The sequence below is a fragment of the Hyperoodon ampullatus genome (assembly GCF_949752795.1).
Source record: "Hyperoodon ampullatus genome assembly, chromosome: 8".
Lineage (NCBI taxonomy): Eukaryota > Metazoa > Chordata > Mammalia > Artiodactyla > Ziphiidae > Hyperoodon > Hyperoodon ampullatus.
Genome location: NC_136921.1, coordinates 109,971,410 through 109,990,022, shown reverse-complemented (window position 1 = coordinate 109,990,022; position 18,613 = coordinate 109,971,410). Strand labels below are relative to the sequence as shown.

General features: G+C 40.2%; 1 protein-coding gene and 1 pseudogene across 2 annotated transcripts; one reads left to right on the top strand and one right to left on the bottom strand.

Annotated features, from left to right (window-relative positions):
- The first annotated feature begins 4,424 nt into the window (after window positions 1-4,424).
- Window positions 4,425-4,890, top strand: LOC307057608 (mitochondrial import inner membrane translocase subunit TIM14). The gene has a single exon (XM_079710784.1). It carries the CDS (start codon window positions 4,465-4,467, stop codon window positions 4,813-4,815), a length of 351 nt encoding a protein of 116 aa, XP_079566910.1. The 5' UTR covers window positions 4,425-4,464; the 3' UTR covers window positions 4,816-4,890.
- A 286-nt stretch (window positions 4,891-5,176) lies between these two features.
- On the bottom strand, window positions 5,177-16,009 carry LOC307057549 (small ribosomal subunit protein uS10-like; annotated as a pseudogene). Its single transcript has 2 exons — window positions 15,925-16,009; window positions 5,177-5,533 (listed from the first exon to the last, which is right to left on the bottom strand). The product of its transcript is annotated as a small ribosomal subunit protein uS10-like (transcript).
- Between the last annotated feature and the right edge of the window lie 2,604 nt (window positions 16,010-18,613).

Genomic DNA, 18,613 nt, shown 5'->3' with positions numbered 1-18,613 from the left:
TAACAAAAAAACAAACAACCCAATCCAAAAATGGGCAGAAGACCTAAATAGACATTTCTCCACAGAAGATATACAGACTGCCAACAAACACATGAAAGGATGCTCAACATCTTTACTAATTAGAGAAATGCAAATCAAAACTACAATGAGATATCATCTCACACCAGTCAGAATGGCCATCATCAAAAAATCTAGAAACAATAAATGCTGGAGAGGGTGTGGAAAAAAGGGAACACTCTTGCACTGCTGGTGGGAATGTGAATTGGTACAGCCACTATGGAGAACGGTATGGAGGTTCCTTAAAAAACTACAAATAGAACTACCATATGACCCTGCAATCCCACTACTGGGCATATACCCTGAGAAAACCATAATTCAAAAAGAGACATGTACCAAAATGTTCATAGCAGCCCTATTTACAATAGCCCGGAGATGGAAACAACCTAAGTGTCCATCATTGGATGAATGGGTAAAGAAGATGTGGCACATACATACAATGGAATATTACTCAGCCATAAAAAGAAATGAAATTGAACTATTTGTAATGAGGTGGATGGACCTAGAGTCTGTCATACAGAGTGAAGTAAGTCAGAAAGAGAAAGACAAATACTGTATGCTGACACATATATATGGAATTTAAGAAAAAAAAAGGTCATGAAGAACATAGGGGTAAGACAGGAATAAAGACACAGACCTACTAGAGAATGGACTTGAGGATATGGGGAGGGGGAAGGGTAAGCTGTGACAAAGTGAAAGAGCGGCATGGACATATATACACTACCAAACGTAAGGTAGATAGCTAGTGGGAAGCAGCCGCATAGCACAGGGAGATCAGCTCGGTGCTTTGTGACCGCCTGGAGGGGTGGGATAGGGAGGGTGGGAGGGAGACGCAAAAGGGAGGGGATATGGGAACATATGTATACATATAACTGATTAAATTTGTGATAAAGCAAAAAATAAAAAAAAAAATAAATAAATAAAAAAAAAAAAAAAAAAAAAAAAAAAAAAAATATATGAATGGATTCTGAGACTTCTAGATCAAGGGGCTTAAACGTGAAATTCGGTAAAGTTGAGATTGTTCATAGGGGATCCATCTTCCATTTTATAGGATTTTACCCTCCAGAAAAGACCCTTGGATATAGAACCAACAAGTGGAAACCAGAAATGCCCTAACCACTGTGACAGATAGTGGACACAGGGATCAAAAGGCTCAGAGAATTAGATATGCTAGAGAGGAGATCCTATGAACACTTTATGTTAGGGACTCAACGTGAAAAACTGTAAAGAATAAATATAACCTCCTAAACAGTACTCCAGGATCAAAAGGCTCAGAGAATTAGATATGCTAGAGAGGAGATCCTATGAACACTTTATATTAGGGACTCAACGTGAAAAACTGTAAAGAATAAATATAACCTCCTAAACAGTACTCCAGGATCAATTTAATTCAAGGAATAGTAAAGACATATTTATTAAACTCTCCCAAGGGCATATAAACAGAAGAAATTGCAAGGTAAGGAAAATTAATTAAAAATTTTCGTAGAAGAACAAATTCAAGACAATAATTTATGACTATAATGTTTAGAGAATGGGAGAAGGAAAAGAAAAAGGCTTTTCAAGGTGTTAATGGATGTGCATTGAACTTTTCCAATCCCATATTAGAGTGAAAATGTGAGGAGTAGGGAAGGAAGGACATAGAGCACAGACTGGCATTTTCCCAATTGTAACATGTCTTTACAGGTTTAAATTTCCCCAGGGAACAAATGACAATATTTTTAATGACCGAGGGGATGACCTCTGCTTCTGTGTGTGTATTGGAGCCAAACAGTTTCAACAGTCTGGGGCATCTTCTAGCCTGCCTTGTGGCTCAGCTGAGTACATTTAAAGGGAATGGGAGTATAAATATCTCTTAGAGACATGGATACTCTGTTGATTGAGAATACTATACAAATAAAGATAATGTGAAGTAAGATAAGTGTTCAAAGAGAAGTAGTTTATTTATGGCAGTGCAACTCTAAGTTCTATTCATCAGAACTACTGTATCTGACATGTGAGCCTTATATGAGGATTTAGATAAAATCAAACATAATACCCATAACAAGCTATTAAAACTTGGATTATTTTCACTAAAATCCTTCAAATTAGGACTACATCAAGAACAATAATATTTATTTGCAATATGCCTGATGCTTACCTGCCCATACTTCCTGCACCTCTGCCCAAATTTTACATATACGATTAAATTTATTACATAAAATTATATATGAGTATATATATATTACATATAACTGTATGTGATATAGTTACATGTATATGTATATGCTTATACATATAATTTATTTTTAGGTTTGAAGATGAATTCCTTGGAATTTTTTCCTGAATTCAGTTTAAATTGATATGCGTAAGAAAAGTACTTCAAAGGCAATCAGCTTATTGTGTTACAGTGTTCTGAGGAGGATAAAATTACTTTGGCCTAAGGTGACAATAAAGTTTCCTTGATAAATGGGATAAGATTTCTAATTTTTTTCTTTTTTCACTTGGAGGTTGAAGGGACAATGAAGAAATGTTGAGAAGTAATTGTTCTATAACTGTCCATGGAGTTGCTGTCATGGCCTAGAACCTCTTGCTATGGTGTCTTAAACTATTCTTTTTTTCTTTTTTATTCTTTTCTTTTCAAACATCATTATTTTCATAATTATGTTTCCTTATAGAAGGATCAGCATCTCCCTATCTCTCTCCCTTTCCATCTTTGATCTGCAGCTGATGGATACTTAGGAAACCTCCTAGAAGCAGAAACAGCATGACATTATTTATTACACAACTGGATGATGAGAAATTCCCCTCTCCACTATGGAAACAAGACGGAAAAGAAGACAGTACAGTCAGCTTCTTTATATACTTGAAGTTAAAGGAATTATACAGTTGCATAAAATGAGCAGTTAGTGAGATATAAAAATATAAACTGTCTTCTGTTGTGCCACTTCATATGAATTCTATCACATCAAATCATAACAACACTGTGAAGGTATAATAGTCATTGTAGCAGCCAATATTTATCTAGTTGGAAAATAACTGATTAACTACTCTATGACCTTAGGACGTATATCTGTAGGAAGCTCTCTATATGTTAATTCAGTGTCTACAGAAAATGTGATTGGTAGGAGAATCAACTTTTTGTTTGTTTGTTTAAATGAGGCCTGCAGAACCAAGAAAGTTCCCCAAGTTATACAGCTAAAGTGACATTTTATGGATAAAATCCAAGTTCTTGTCATCCCAAACCTAGGCCTTTTCTCCAAAGGCCTATTTGTGAAATAAGAGTAATTGTTTTAACTCTTCCCCCTTAAACCCTCTCTGTCCATCTGGACTTTCATAGTATTCAATAATACCATTGGTTCTCAAGACACCTACATCTCTCCCCTCTCTTATAACCTCCCCAAAAGCTGTGTTTTTAATAATAAAATATTTAAAAGATCTAATTCACACTGTAATGAGAATGTTAAGAGTAGCTTAATGTGCTACTTTTTCAGATATATTACTTTTTTTTCCAAATTACCTTCTTTTTTGATGTTTATACTCATAAATTTCATCTTTCACATTTTGCTTATCCTCACCCTAAAAATGTAAACTCAATTACAACAGGTCCACTGCCTCTCTTATTCAATACGTCATTACCAGTGTAATGGTATGGAGTGAGTATGTGATAAATACTAATTAATGAATTGTTTGATATTGGTTATTTGTTTGAATGAATCCAATATTTTTTAAAGATTTTTTTGATGTGGACAATTTTTAAAGTCTTTACTAAATTTGTTACAATATTGCTTCTGTTTTATGTTTTGTATTTTTGGCCACAAGGCATGTGGGATCTTAGCTCCCCACCCTGGAATCAAACCCACACCACCTGCATTGGAAGGCGAAGTCTTAAGCACTGGACAGCCAGGGAAGTCCCTAATATTTTTCTTTCTTTCTTTCTTTATTTGGCTATCCATCTAAATTTGTTTGTTTGTTGTTTTTTTTTTTGCGGTACGAGGGCCTCTCACTGCTGTGGCCTCTCCTGTTGCGGAGCACAGGCTCCGGACGTGCAGGCTCAGCGGCCATGGCTCACGGGCCTAGCCGCTCCGTGGCATGTGGGATCCTCCCAGACTGGGGCACGAACCCGTGTCCCCTGCATCAGCAGGTGGACTCTCAACTACTGCGCCACCAGGGAAGCCCTATCCATCTAATTTTAATTATTCTGCTTAGAAGGTGGAATGAATTCCATAGCACAACTCTATTCCTAAGACCTGTCAGTATTATGAATAAAAGTCAACAAAAATTAACAACTGATTATCAATTTATTAAAAATGTTGATTTAGCGGTTTGTACGTGCTGGTTGTGGCCGCGGCGCTTCAATGTAGAGGCGTAGAGTTGGTGGGGAGGGATGTACCGCGCTCCCGGTGGAAGCAGAGGGGCCGAGTGGGAACCATGGCCAGTACAGTGGTAGCAGTTGGACTGACCATTGCTGCTGCAGGATTTGCAGGCCGTTACGCTTTGCAAGCCATGAAGCATATGGAGCCTCAAGTAAAACAAGTTTTTCAAAGTCTACCAAAATCTGCCTTCAGTGGTGGCTATTACAGAGGTGGGTTTGAACCCAAAATGACAAAACGGGAAGCAGCATTAATACTAGGTGTAAGCCCTACTGCCAATAAGGGAAAAATAAGAGATGCTCATCGACGAATTATGCTTTTAAATCACCCAGACAAGGGAGGATCTCCTTATATAGCAGCCAAAATCAATGAAGCTAAAGATTTACTAGAAGGTCAAGCTAAAAAATGAAGTAAATGTATGATGAATTTTAATTTCCAATTCATTTATGTATGAGTACCAGCTTTTTATAATAAAATGCCTCAAAGCTACACATTTTAAAAATTAGCATAAACTAAATGAAAGCCTTGGTATAAATTTGAGGATTTAAAATCGGATTATAGAATATTTGTAGGTTAATACTCAATAATTATGGATAAATGCATGCCATTTGAAGTGTTTGTTACTCATTTGTCAAATAATTTGGTACCTATGTCAAGACAAAGTGAACAAGATAGTCTCTCCTTGAAGGAATCCCCAATCTGATGGGAGACTGATAAACTGATAATTAAAATACAATGTGAAAATAACTAAAAAAAAAAAAAATGTTGATTTAAGCATCTGCAATGGTGACTTCAACCTCGATTCCTGGCTCAATACTGATGGAAGTGATCTGCTTGACGATCTCAGAAGGATGTGCAGGTCAATGCGTCGCTTGTGGATCTTCATCTGAAAATGATCCCAGGTCTTAGAACCTTCACCACAAGGAGTTTTCCTTGTAGTTTCCTTGTAGTTATTCTCAGAGTTTTGGTAGGGATATGAACCAGTCCTTTCACTTTGAGATTCTTTTCCTTCGCACCAATGATCAGACCAGCACATACCCTCCCCAAAGACTTCATGTTGCAGCTGGTGAGGGTGATTCTAATCTGGTGAATCGCCACCTGTGTCTCCACGGGATTCTTTCTGCTATCTTTATTTTTTGTTTTATTTTATTATTTTGGAGTATAACTTTATTTTATTTTTTTGGAGTATAATTGCTTCCCTCTTGAGCTTCCCTCCCACCCCCCAATCCCACCCCACTAGGTTGTCGAAAAACACCGAGCTGATCTCCCTGTGCTATGCGGCTGCTTCCCACTAGCGATCTATTTTACATTTGGTAGTGTATATTTCACTACTATACTCATTTCGTCCCAGCTTCCCCACTGTGTCTGCAAGCCCATTGTCTATGTCTACATCTTTACTCCTGTCCGGCCATTAGGTTCATCAGTACCATTTTTTTTTAGATTCCATATATATGCATTAACATATGGTATTTGTTTTTCTCTTTCTGACTTACTTCAGTCTGTATGACAGACTCTAGGTCCATCCACCTCACTACAAATAACTCAACTTTATTTCTTTTCATGGCTGAGTAATATTCCATTGTATATATGTACCACACCTTCTTTATCCATTCATCTGTCGATGGACATTTAGGTTGCTTCCATGTCCTGGCTATTGTAAATAGTGCTGCAATGAATCTGATTTAAAAATGAGCAGGGGAGCCGGAGGAAGATGGCGGAAGAGTAAGACGCGGAGATCACCTTCCTCCCCACAGATACATCAGAAATTCATCTACACGTGGAACAACTCCAACAGAACACCTACTGAACACTGACAGAAGACCTCAGACCCCCCAAAAGGCAAGAAACTCCCCACATACCTGGGTAGGTCAAAAGAAAAAAAAAGAATAAACACAGACAATAGGATATGGACGGGACCTGCACCAGTGGGAGGGAGCCGTGAAGGAGGAAAGGTTTCTACACACTACAAGCCCCTTCGCGGGCGGAGACTGCAGGTGGCGGAGGGGGAAAGCTTTGGAGTAGCGGAGGAGAGCACAGCAACAGGGGTGCAGAGGGCAAAGCGGAGAGATTCTGGCACAGAGGATCGGTGCCCTCAGGCACACACCAGCCCGAGAGGCTTGTCTGCTCGGCCGCCGGGGTGGGCGGGGCTGGGAGCTGAGGCTCGGGTATCGGCTTTCAGTCGGAGCGCAGGGAGAGGACTGGGGCTGGCGGCAGGAAGAGAGCCTGAAGGGGTTAATGCACCACGGCTAGCCCGGAGGGAGTCCGGGGAAAGGGTCTGGAGCTACCGGAGAGGCAAGAGACATTTTTTCCCTTTTGTTGCCTGGTGCGTGAGGAGAGGGCATTAAGAAGGCTGCTTGGGGAGGCGCCGGAGACAGGCGCGAGCCACGGGTAAGGCGCGGACCTTGGAGACGGGCGTGGGACGCTGGGGCTGCTGCTGCTGCCGCCGTCGCCGCCGGCCGCCACCGCCGGCCGCTGCCGCAGGGCCTGTGTGCGAGCGCGGGTCACTGTCCGCCCCGCCTTCCGGGGAGCCTGTGCACCCCGCCACTGCCGGGGTCCCGGGACCCGGGGACGGCTTTCCCGGGAGGGCGCACGGAGCGCCACGGGCTGCTGCAACGTCACGCCGGCCTCTGCCGCCGCAGGCCCGCCCCACACTGCACGCCCCTCCCTCCCCTCTGCCTGAGTGAGCCAGAGCCCCCGAATCAGCGGCTCCTTTAAACCCGTCCTGTCGGAGCGAAGAACGGACGCCCTCAGGCGACCTACGCGCAGAGGCGGGGCCAGGTCCAAGGCTGAGACCCGGGAGTTGTGAGAGCAGAGACAGGGAAATCTCTCTGTGCAGCCTCGGAGGCAGCGGATTAAAGCTCCACGGTCCATTTGTGCCCTGCGTCTGTGGAGTGCATGAATGGACAGCGAATCATACCAAATTGAGGAAGTGGACTTTGAGGACAAGATTTAAGACTTTCCCCCCTTTTTCCTCTTTTAACAACGAATTATCCCAAATCCAGGAGGTGGACTTGGAGAGCAAGATTTTTGATTTCTCCCCCTGCTCTCTTTTTGTGAATGTGTATGTGTAATCTTCTGTGTAAGATTCTCTCTGTATAGCTTTGCTTCCACCATATGTCCCAGGGTTCTATTGGTCCGTGTTTTTCTCAATAATTATTTTTTAATTTTAATAACGCTACTATATTTCATACTTTATTCTATTTTACTTTACCTGCTCTTTCTTTTTTTCCTACCTTCCCTTCCTCCCTCCATCCCTCCGCTCCTCCTTTCCTTCTTTCTTTTTCTTTCCTCCCTCCCTCCCTCCCACCCTTCTTCTTTCCACTTTCTTTTTCTTTCCTTCCTCCCTCCCTCCCTCCTGTCTTTTTCTTTCTTTCATTCCTCCCTCCCTCCCTCCCTTCTTCCATTCACTCTTCCTTTTGCTTTCATTCCTCCCTCCCTCCCTCCTTTCTTTCCTTCTTTCTTTCCATCCTTCCTCGCTCCCTCCCTCCTTTCTTTCTTTCTTCCTTCCTTCCTTCCTTTCTTCCCTTCTTCCTTTCTTTCCCTCTATCTTTCTTTCTTCTACTAATTCTTTCTTTCTACTTTTTCTCCCTGTTATTCTGAGCCGGGTGGATGAAAGGCTCTTGGTGCTGCAGCCAGGAGTCAGTGCTGTGCCTCTGAAGTGGGAGAGCCAACTTCAGGACACGGGTCCACAAGAGACCTCCCAGCTCCACATAATATCAAGCAGCGAAAATCTCCCAGAGATCTCCATCTCAACACCAGCACCCAGCTTCAGTCAACGACCAGCAAGCTACAGTGCTGGTCACCCTATAGCAAGCAACTAGCAAGGCAGGAACACAACCCCACCCATTACCAGAGAGGTGGCCTAAAATCATAATAAGGCCACAGGCACCCCAAAACACACCACCAGACGTGGACCTGTCCACCAGAAAGAAAAGATCGAGCCTCAACCACCAGAACACAGGCATTAGTCCCCCCCACCAGGAAGCCTACAAAACCTACTGAAACAACCTTAGCCACGGGGGACGGACACCAAAAACAATGGGAACTACGAATCTGCAGCCTGCAAAAAGGAGACCCCAACCACAGTAACATAAGCAAAATGAGAAGACACAAAAACACACAGCAGGTGAAGGAGCAAGATAAAAACCTACCAGACCTAACAAATGAAGAGGTAAGAGGCAGTCTACCTGAAAAAGAATTCAGAATAATGATAGTAAAGATGATCCAAGATTCCATTTCCAAGATCCAAAATCTTGGAAATAGAATAGACAATACGCAAGAAACAGTTAACAAGGACCTAGAAGAACTAAAGATGAATCAAGCATCGATTAAAAACACAATAAATGAAACGAAAAACACTCTAGATGGGATCAATAGCAGAATAACTGAGGCAGAAGAACGGATAAGTGAGGTGGAAGATAAAATAGTGGAAATAACTAATGCAGAGCAAAATAAAGAAAAAAGAATGAAAAGAACAGAGGACAGTCTCAGAGACCTCTGGGACAACATTAAACGCACCAACATTCGAATTATAGGGGTTCCAGAAGAAGAAGAGAAAAAGAAAGGGACTGAGAAAATATTTGAAGAGATTATAGTTGAAAACTTCCCTAATATGGGAAAGGAAATAGTTAATCAAGTCCAGGAGGCACAGAGAGTCCCATACAGAATAAATCCAAGGAGAAATACGCCAAGACACATATTAATCAAACTGTCAAAAATTAAACACAAAGAAATCATATTAAAAGCAGCAAGGGAAAAACAACAAATAACACACAAGGGAATCCCCATCAGGTTAACAGCTGATCTCTCAGCAGAAACTCTACAAGCCAGAAGGCAGTGGCAGGACATAATTAAAGTGATGGAGGAGAAAAACCTGCAACCAAGATTACTCTACCCAGCAAGGATCTCATTCAGATTTGATGGAGAAATTAAAATGTTTACAAACAAGCAAAAGCTGAGAGAGTTCAGCACCACCAAACGAGCTTTACAACAAATGCTAAAGGAACTTCTCTAGGCAAGAAACACAACAGAAGGAAAATACCTACAACAACGAACCCAAAACAATTAAGGAAATGGGAATAGGAACATACATATCAATAATTACCTTAAATGTAAATGGACTAAATGCTCCCACCAAAAGACACAGATTGGCTCAATGGATACAAACACAAGACCCATATATATGCTGTCTACAAGAGACCCACTTCAGACCTAGAGACACATACAGATTGAAAGTAAGGGGATGGAAAAAGATATTCCATGCAAATGGAAATCAAAAGAAAGCTGGAGTAGCAATTATTATATCAGACAAAATAGACTTTAAAATAAAGACTATTAGAAGAGACAAAGAAGGACACTACATAATGATCAAGGGATCGATCCAAGAAGAAGACAAAACAATTATAAATATTTGTACACCCAACATAGGAGCACCTCACTACATAAGGCAAATACTAACAGCCATAAAAGGGGAAATCGACAGTAACACAGTCATAGTAGGGGACTTTAACACCCCACTTTCACCAATGGACAGATCATCCAAAATGAAAATAAATAAGGAAACACAAGCTTTAACTGATACATTAAACAAGATGGACTTAATTGATATTTATAGGACATTCCATCCAAAAACAACAGAATACACATTTTTCTCAAGTGCTCATGGAACATTCTCCAGGATAGATCATATCTTGGGTCACAAATCAAGCCTTGGTAAATTTAAGAAAATTGAAATTGTATCAAGTATCTTTTCCGACCACAATGCTATGAGACTAGACATCAATTACAGGAAAAGATCTGTAGAAAATACAAACACATGGAGGCTAAACAATACACTACTCAATAACGAAGTGATCACTGAAGAAATCAAAGAGGAAATTAAAAAATACCTAGAAACAAATGACAATGGAGACACGACGACCCAAAACCCATGGGACGCAGCAAAAGCAGTTCTAAGGGGGAAGTTTATAGCAACACAATCCCACCTTAAGAAACAGGAAACATTTCGAGTAAACAAACTGACCCTGCACCTAAAGCCATTAGAGAAAGAAGAACAAAAAACCCCCAAAGTTAGCAGAAGGAAAGAAATCTTAAAGATCAGATCAGAAATAAATGAAAAAGAAATGAAGGAAACGATAGCAAAGATCAACCAAACTAAAAGCTGGTTCTTTGAGAAGATAAACAAAATTGACAAACCATTAGCCAGACTCATCAAGAAAAGAAGGGAGAAGACTCAAATCAGTAGAATTAGAAATGAAAAAGGAGAAGTAACAACTGACACTGCAGAAATACAAAAGATCATGAGAGATTACTATAAGCAACTCTATGCCAATAAAATGGACAACCTGGAAGAAATGGACAAATTCTTAGAAATGCACAACCTGCCAAGACTGACTCAGGAAGAAATAGAAAATATGAATAGACCAATCACAAGCACTGAAATTGAAACTGTGATTAAAAATCTTCCATCAAACAAAAGCCCAGGACCAGATGGCTTCACAGGCGAATTCTATCAAACATTTAGAGAAGAGCTAACACCCGTCCTTCTCAAACTCTTCCAAACAATTTCAGAGGAAGGAACACTCCCAAACTCATTCTATGAGGCCACCATCACCTTGATACCAAAACCAGGCAAGGATGTCACAAAGAAAGAAAACTACAGGCCAATATCACTGATGAACATAGATGCAAAAATCCTCAACAAAATACTAGCAAACAGAATCCAACAGCACTTTAAAAGGATCATACACCATGATCAAGTGGGGTTTATTCCAGGAATGCAAGGATTCTTCAATATACGCAAATCAATCAATGTGATACACCATATTAACAAGTTGAAGGAGAAAAACCATATGATCATCTCAATAGATGCAGAGAAAGCTTTCGACAAAATTCAACACCCATTTATGATAAAACCCCTGCAGAAAGTAGGCATAGAGGGAACTTTCCTCAACATAATAAAGGCCATATATGACAAACCCACAGCCAACATTGTCCTCAATGGTGAAAAACTGAAACCATTTCCACTAAGATCAGGAACAAGACAAGGTTGCCCACTCTCACCACTCTTATTCAACCTAGTTTTGGAAGTTTTAGCCACAGCAATCAGAGAAGAAAAGGAAATAAAAGGAATCCATATTGGAAAAGAAGAAGTAAAGCTGTCACTGTTTGCAGATGACATGATACTATACATAGAGAATCCTAAAGATGCTACCAGAAAACTACTAGAGCTAATCAATGAATTTGGTAAAGTAGCAGGATACAAAATCAATGTACAGAAATCTCTGGCATTCCTGTACACTAATGATGAAATATCTGAAAATGAAATCAAGAAAACACTCCCATTTACCATTGCAACGAAAAGAATAAAATATCTAGGAATAAACCTACCTAAGGAGACAAAAGACCTGTATGCAGAAAATTATAAGACACTGATGAAAGAAATTAAAGATGATACAAATAGATGGAGAGATATACCATGCTCCTGGATTGGAAGAATCAATATTGTGAAAATGACTGTACTACCCAAAGCAATCTACAGATTCAATGCAATCCCTATCAAACTACCACTGGCATTTTTCACAGAACTAGAACAAAAAATTTCAAAATTTGTTTGGAAAAACAAAAGACCCCGAATAGCCAAAGCAATCTTGAGAACGAAAAACGGAGCTGGAGGAATCAGGCTCCCTGACTTCAGACTATACTACAAAGCTACAGTAATTAAGACTGTATGGTACTGGCATAAAAACAGAAAGATAGATCAGTGGATCAGGATAGAAAGCCCAGAGATAAACCCACGCACATATGGCCAACTTATCTTTGATAAAGGAGGCAGGAATGTACAGTGGAGAAAGGACAGCCTCTTTAATAAGTGGTGCTGGGAAAACTGGACAGGGACATGTAAAAGTTTGAGACTAGATCATTCCCTAACACCATACACAAAAATAAGCTCAAAATGGATTAAAGACCTAAATGTAAGGCCAGACACTATCAAACTCTTAGAGGAAAACATAGGTAGAACACTCTATGACATAAATCACAGCAAGATCCTTTTGGACCCACCTCCTAGAGAAATGGAACTAAAAACAAAGATAAACAAATGGGACCTAATGAAACTTCAAAGCTTTTGCACAGCAAAGGAAACCATAAACAAGACCAAAAGACAACCCTCAGAATGGGAGAAAATATTTGCAAATGAAGCAACTGACAAAGGATTAATCTCCAAAATTTATAAACAGCTCATGCAGCTCAATAGCAAAAAAACAAACAACCCAATCCAAAAATGGGCAGAAGACTTAAATAGGCATTTCTCCAAAGAAGATATACAGACTGCCAACAAACACATGAAAGAATGCTCAACATCATTAATCATTAGAGAAATGCAAATCAAAACTACAATGAGATATCATCTCACACCAGTCAGAATGGCCATCATCAAGAAATCTAGAAACAATAAATGCTGGAGAGGGTGTGGAGAAAAGGGAACACTCTTGCACTGCTGGTGGGAATGTGAATTGGTACAGCCACTATGGAGAACAGTATGGAGGTTCCTTAAAAAACTACAAATAGAACTACCATATGACCCAGCAATCCCACTACTAGGCATATACCCTGAGAAAACCATAATTCAAAAAGAGACATGTACCAAAATGTTCATTGCAGCTCTATTCACAATAGCCCGGAGCTGGAAACAACCTAAGTGTCCATCATCGGATGAATGGGTAAAGAAGATGTGGCACATATATACAATGGAATATTACTCAGCCGTAAAAAGAAACGAAACTGAGCTATTTGTAATGAGGTGGATAGACCTAGAGTCTGTCATACAGAGTGAAGTAAGTCAGAAAGAGAAAGACAAATACCGTATGCTAACTCATATATATGGAATTAAAAAAAAAATATGTCAGGAAGAACCTAGGGGTAAAACGGGAATAAAGACACAGACCTACTTGAGAATGGACTAGAGGATATGGGGAAGGGGAAGGGTAAGCTGGGACAAAGCGAAAGAGAGGCATGGACATATATACACTACGAAACGTAAGGTAGATAGATAGTGGGAAGCAGCCGCAGAACACAGGGAGATCAGCTCAGTGCTTTGTGACCACCTGGAGGTGTGGGATGGGGAGGGTGGGAGGGAGGGAGATGCATGAGGGAAGGGATATGGGAACAGATATATATGTATGACTGATTCACTTTGTTATAAAGCAGAAACTAATAAAAAATTTAAAAAAAAAAGAAATCTAGAAACAATAAATGCTGGAGAGGGTGTGGAGAAAAGGGAACACTCTTGCACTGCTGGTGGGAATGTGAATTGGTACAGCCACTATGGAGAACAGTATGGAGGTTCCTTAAAAAACTACAAATAGAACTACCATATGACCCAGCAATCCCACTACTAGGCATATACCCTGAGAAAACCATAATTCAAAAAGAGACATGTACCAAAATGTTCATTGCAGCTCTATTCACAATAGCCCGGAGCTGGAAACAACCTAAGTGTCCATCATCGGATGAATGGATAAAGAAGATGTGGCACATATATACAATGGAATATTACTCAGCCATAAAAAGAAACGAAACTGAGCTATTTGTAATGAGGTGGATAGACCTAGAGTCTGTCATACAGAGTGAAGTAAGTCAGAAAGAGAAAGACAAATACCGTATGCTAACACATATATATGGAATTAAAAAAAAAATGTCAGGAAGAACCTAGGGGTAAAACGGGAATAAAGACACAGACCTACTTGAGAATGGACTTGAGGATATGGGGAGGGGAAGGGTAAGCTGTGACAAAGCGAAAGAAAGGCATGGACATATATACAGTACCAAACGTAAGGTAGATAGATAGTGGGAAGCAGCCGCAGAGCACAGGGAGATCAGCTCGGTGCTTTGTGACCGCCTGGAGGGGTGGGATGGGGAGGGTGGGAGGGAGGGAGATGCATGAGGGAAGGCATGTGGGAACAGATATATATGTATGACTGATTCACTTTGTTATAAAGCAGAAACTAATAAAAAAAATAAAAATAAAAATAAATAAAATAAATAAAATAATAAAAATGTGCAGAAGACCTAAATAGAAATTTCTCCAAAGATGACTTACAGATGGCCAAGAGGCACATGAAAAGATGCTCAACATCACTAATCATTAGAGAAATGCAAATCAAAACTACAATGAGTTATCACCTCACACCAGTCAGAATGGCCATCATCAAAAAATCTACAGGCTTCCCTGGTGGCGCAGTGGTTGAGAGTCCGCCTGCCGATGCAGGGGATACGGGTTCGTGCCCCGGTCTGGGAAGATCCCACATGCCGCGGAGCGGCTGGGCCCGTGAGCCATGGCCGCTGGGCCTGCGCGTCCGGAGCCTGTGCTCTGCAGCGGGAGTGGCCACAACAGTGAGAGGCCCGCGTACTGCAAAAAAAAAAAAAAAAAAAAAAAAAAAATCTACAAACAATAAATGCTGGAGAGGGTGCGGAGAAAAGGGAACCCTCTTGCACTGTTGGTGGGAATGTAAACTGATACAGCCACTATGGAGAACAGTATTGACTTTCCTTAAAAAATTAAAAATAGAACGACCATATGACCCAGCAATCCCACTACTGGGCATATACCGTGAGAAAACCATAATTCAAAAAGTGTCATGTGGCAAAATATTCATTGCAGCTCTATTTACAATAGCCAGGACATGGAAGCAACCGAAGTGTCCATCAACAGATGAATGGATAAAGAAGATATGGCACATATATACAATGGAATTTTACTCAGCCATAAAAAGGAACAAAACTGAATTATCTGTAGTGAGGTGGATGGACCTAGAGACTGTCATACAGAGTGAAGTAAGTCAGAAAGAGAAAAACAAATACTGTATGCTGGCACGTATATATGGAATCTTAAAAAAAAAAAGGAAAAAAAAGGTCAGAAGAACCTGGGGCAAGAAGGGAATAAAGATGCAGACCTACTAGAGAAAGGGCTTGAGGACACGGGCAGGGGGAAGTGTAAGCTGGGACAAAGTGAGAGAGTGGCATGGACATATATACACTACCAAATGTAAAATAGATAGCTAGGGGGAAGCAGCCACATAGCACAGGGAGATCAGCTCGTTGCTTTGTGATCACCTAGAGGGGTGGGATATGGAGGGTGGGAGGGAGATGCAAGAGGGAAGAGATATAGGGATATATGTATATGTATAGCTGATTCACTTTGTTATACAGCAGAAACTATCACACCATTGTAAAGCAATTTTACCCAATAAAGATGTTAAAAAAAAAAAAAAAAACCTCTACAAACAATAAATGCTGGAGAGGGTGTGGAGAAAAGGGAACCCTCTTGCACTGTTGGTGGGAATGTAAATTGATACAGCCACTATGGAGAACAGTATGGAGGTTCCTTAAAAAACTAAAAATAGAACTACTATATAACCCAGCAATCCCACCGCTGGGCACATACCTGAGAAAAACATAATTCAAAAAGAGACTTGTTCGGCTCTCTTTAAAAGCCATGGCTGTTGCACGTCTTCCTGACCGACTTTTTCCTCAGCAAAAGTGAAGAGCGGTGAGTCAGGAGCAGATGCGTGTGACCCAAGGCTCCTCTGCAGCGACGACGACATCTTCCTCAAAGAGCTTCTTTCATTTTTAATTATATTTTTTATCTTATATTTCCATGGCCCTTCCACTATTAGCTTTTACCTAATCACTAATGCTAAAGTGAGAGACTATCAAACTTCTGAGAGCAGTAAGTAAAAAATCACCTGTGTCCACATTACCAAGGTGACGAATTCACCTGTAATTCATAACACATGTGATTTATCTCCACAGCTTAGTTTCCTTATTTTTCCTATTTTTCCCATTTTATTTCTTATGTTCAACTCTTTTATACATCTAACATTATTTTTATGTGCCATGTAAGATAAAGATCTTTTTTTTAAATATTAGCTCATAATTTTTGTAAAATAATTTACTGAGGAAAACAGTGGGGTTTGAAAAGGCTAGTCTAGGCTTGATATAGAGATTTGAACATTGTGAGCATAGAGATATATTTTTTAAAGCTGACAGGTTGGATGTGATCTCCAGGAAAAGTGTTCTGAGTATGAAAGCATATACCCTTAAAATTTTTTTCTACTCAAATTTATTTATTCTTGGATGAATTTAAATAACTTTTTCTGATTTTTCATTCCATTTATTTGTCTATTTATTCTTATGCATACATAAGAATGTGCAAGATTATAGATTATGCAGTTTCAATTTCCAAATATATTTCTTGATATCTTCTATTATTTATTTATCCTTATAAACTCAAAAATCAAGTACTCATGATATCTGCTTTGCCCCACAAAATGTCTTAGTAGCTTTTACCTATCAGCCTGTTCTTCATACTAAGCCAGGGTTTATAATGAAGGATCAATGAATTTAAACTATATTACTTCTTTTTTTTTTTTTTGCAGTACTCGGGCCTCTCACTGTTGTGGCCTCTCCCGTTGCGGAGCACAGGCTCCGGACGCGCAGGCTCAGCGGCCATGGCTCACGGGCCCAGCCACTCCACGACATGTGGGATCTTCCCAGACCGGGGCACGAACCCGTGTCCCCTGCATCAGAAGAGGGACTCTCAACCACTGTGTCACCAGGGAAGCCCTATATTACTTCTTAAGAGAGCTAACATCTGAGAAATGTGGAGAGAGTTTCATTGACATGACTGAGCATTCTCTATTTCTGGTGAAGCTGCTGAACTAATTGTTGATTTTAATATGTTCCATATAAAGAAGACAGACTTGGACAGAAAGAAACCTCTGAAAGCACTTGCTTTAAAATTAAAATCAGTTGAATCATGAATTTGAAGATAAATCTAAGTGAGGTAGTTCCTATGGACCCTGTATTAGTTTGCTAGGGCTGCTAGAAGAAAGTACCACAGACAGAATCGTTTAAATAACCAAAATTATTTTCTCACAATTCTGGGGCTGGAAGTTCAAGATCAAGGTGCCAGTAGGATTGATTTCTACTGAAGCTTCTTTCCTTGGCTTACAGACAGCCACCTTCTTGCTGTGTCTTCACGTGGCCTTTTTTCTGTGCCCATACATCTCTGGTGTATTTTCCTCTTTTTATAAGAACACAAGTCTTATCAGATTATACTCCCACTCATATGACCTCATTTAATCTTAATTAACCCCTTAAAGGCCCCATCTCCAAATATAATCACATTGGGGGTGAAAGCTTCAGCATATGAATATCAAGGGGATACAGTTCAGTCAGTAATAGATCCTATGGACTTGCCATGCTTTCTTTACCCCTCTAGATTTGGGGGTTTTGGTGGGACTATGCAACAAGTATTTCTATATTAACACAAAATGTTTTTTGCTTCCTCTGGAAATGGAATAAATTCTTGATGTCATTTTCAGTTGGTTCCTTTATGCACTAAATTTTGTTTTAAATAAATTACTTGTAGTTTTTTTTTCCTGAATAATGACAACCTTCTATATTTTCTAATGTTTTTGTGAGAACATTTTTGCTTTAAAAAACTTATCAACAGTATTCAGATACTACAATCACATATACAAAAATCAATCATTTAATTCAATTAATCTTTGAAGTTTGTGAAGTTTTGTATACATAGTTTTAGTTGTTTTTCCAAACTCACTGGTAAGATAAGTTGGGTGTGTGTGGATATGAGGTTATTCAGAGCAGATTTGACAGGAGGTAACATGTAGGAGAACTACTGAAGAATCATCCTGAGATGAGTCTTCGACAAAAGACATCAATGTTAGTTCCTTTTCCTCCCTACTAGGAAAAAAAAAAAAGTAAGAGTAGCAATCTCTAATCTTCTTGATGCTTAGAAGGATTAAGTTCTAAGAGAAAAACTAAAATGAAAGAAGAGTTTAAGGCAAGAATTTTATGTGAAGGGGCCACCCCTTGACCAGTAGCAAGATAATGGCTACAAAGCCCAAAGAAATTCCCAGGCATACAGAGAAAAGAGAGTACTCTGTTTTTTTTTTATTTATTTATTTATTTTTTTTTGCGGTATGCGGGCCTCTCACTGTTGTGGCCTCTCCCGTCGCGGAGCACAGGCTCCGGACGCGCAGGCCCAGCGGCCATGGCTCACGGGCCCAGCCACTCCGCGGCATATGGGATCCTCCCGGACCGGGGCACGAACCCGTATCCCCTGCATCGGCAGGCGGACTCTCAACCACTGCACCACCAGGGAGGCCCGAGTACTCTGTTTA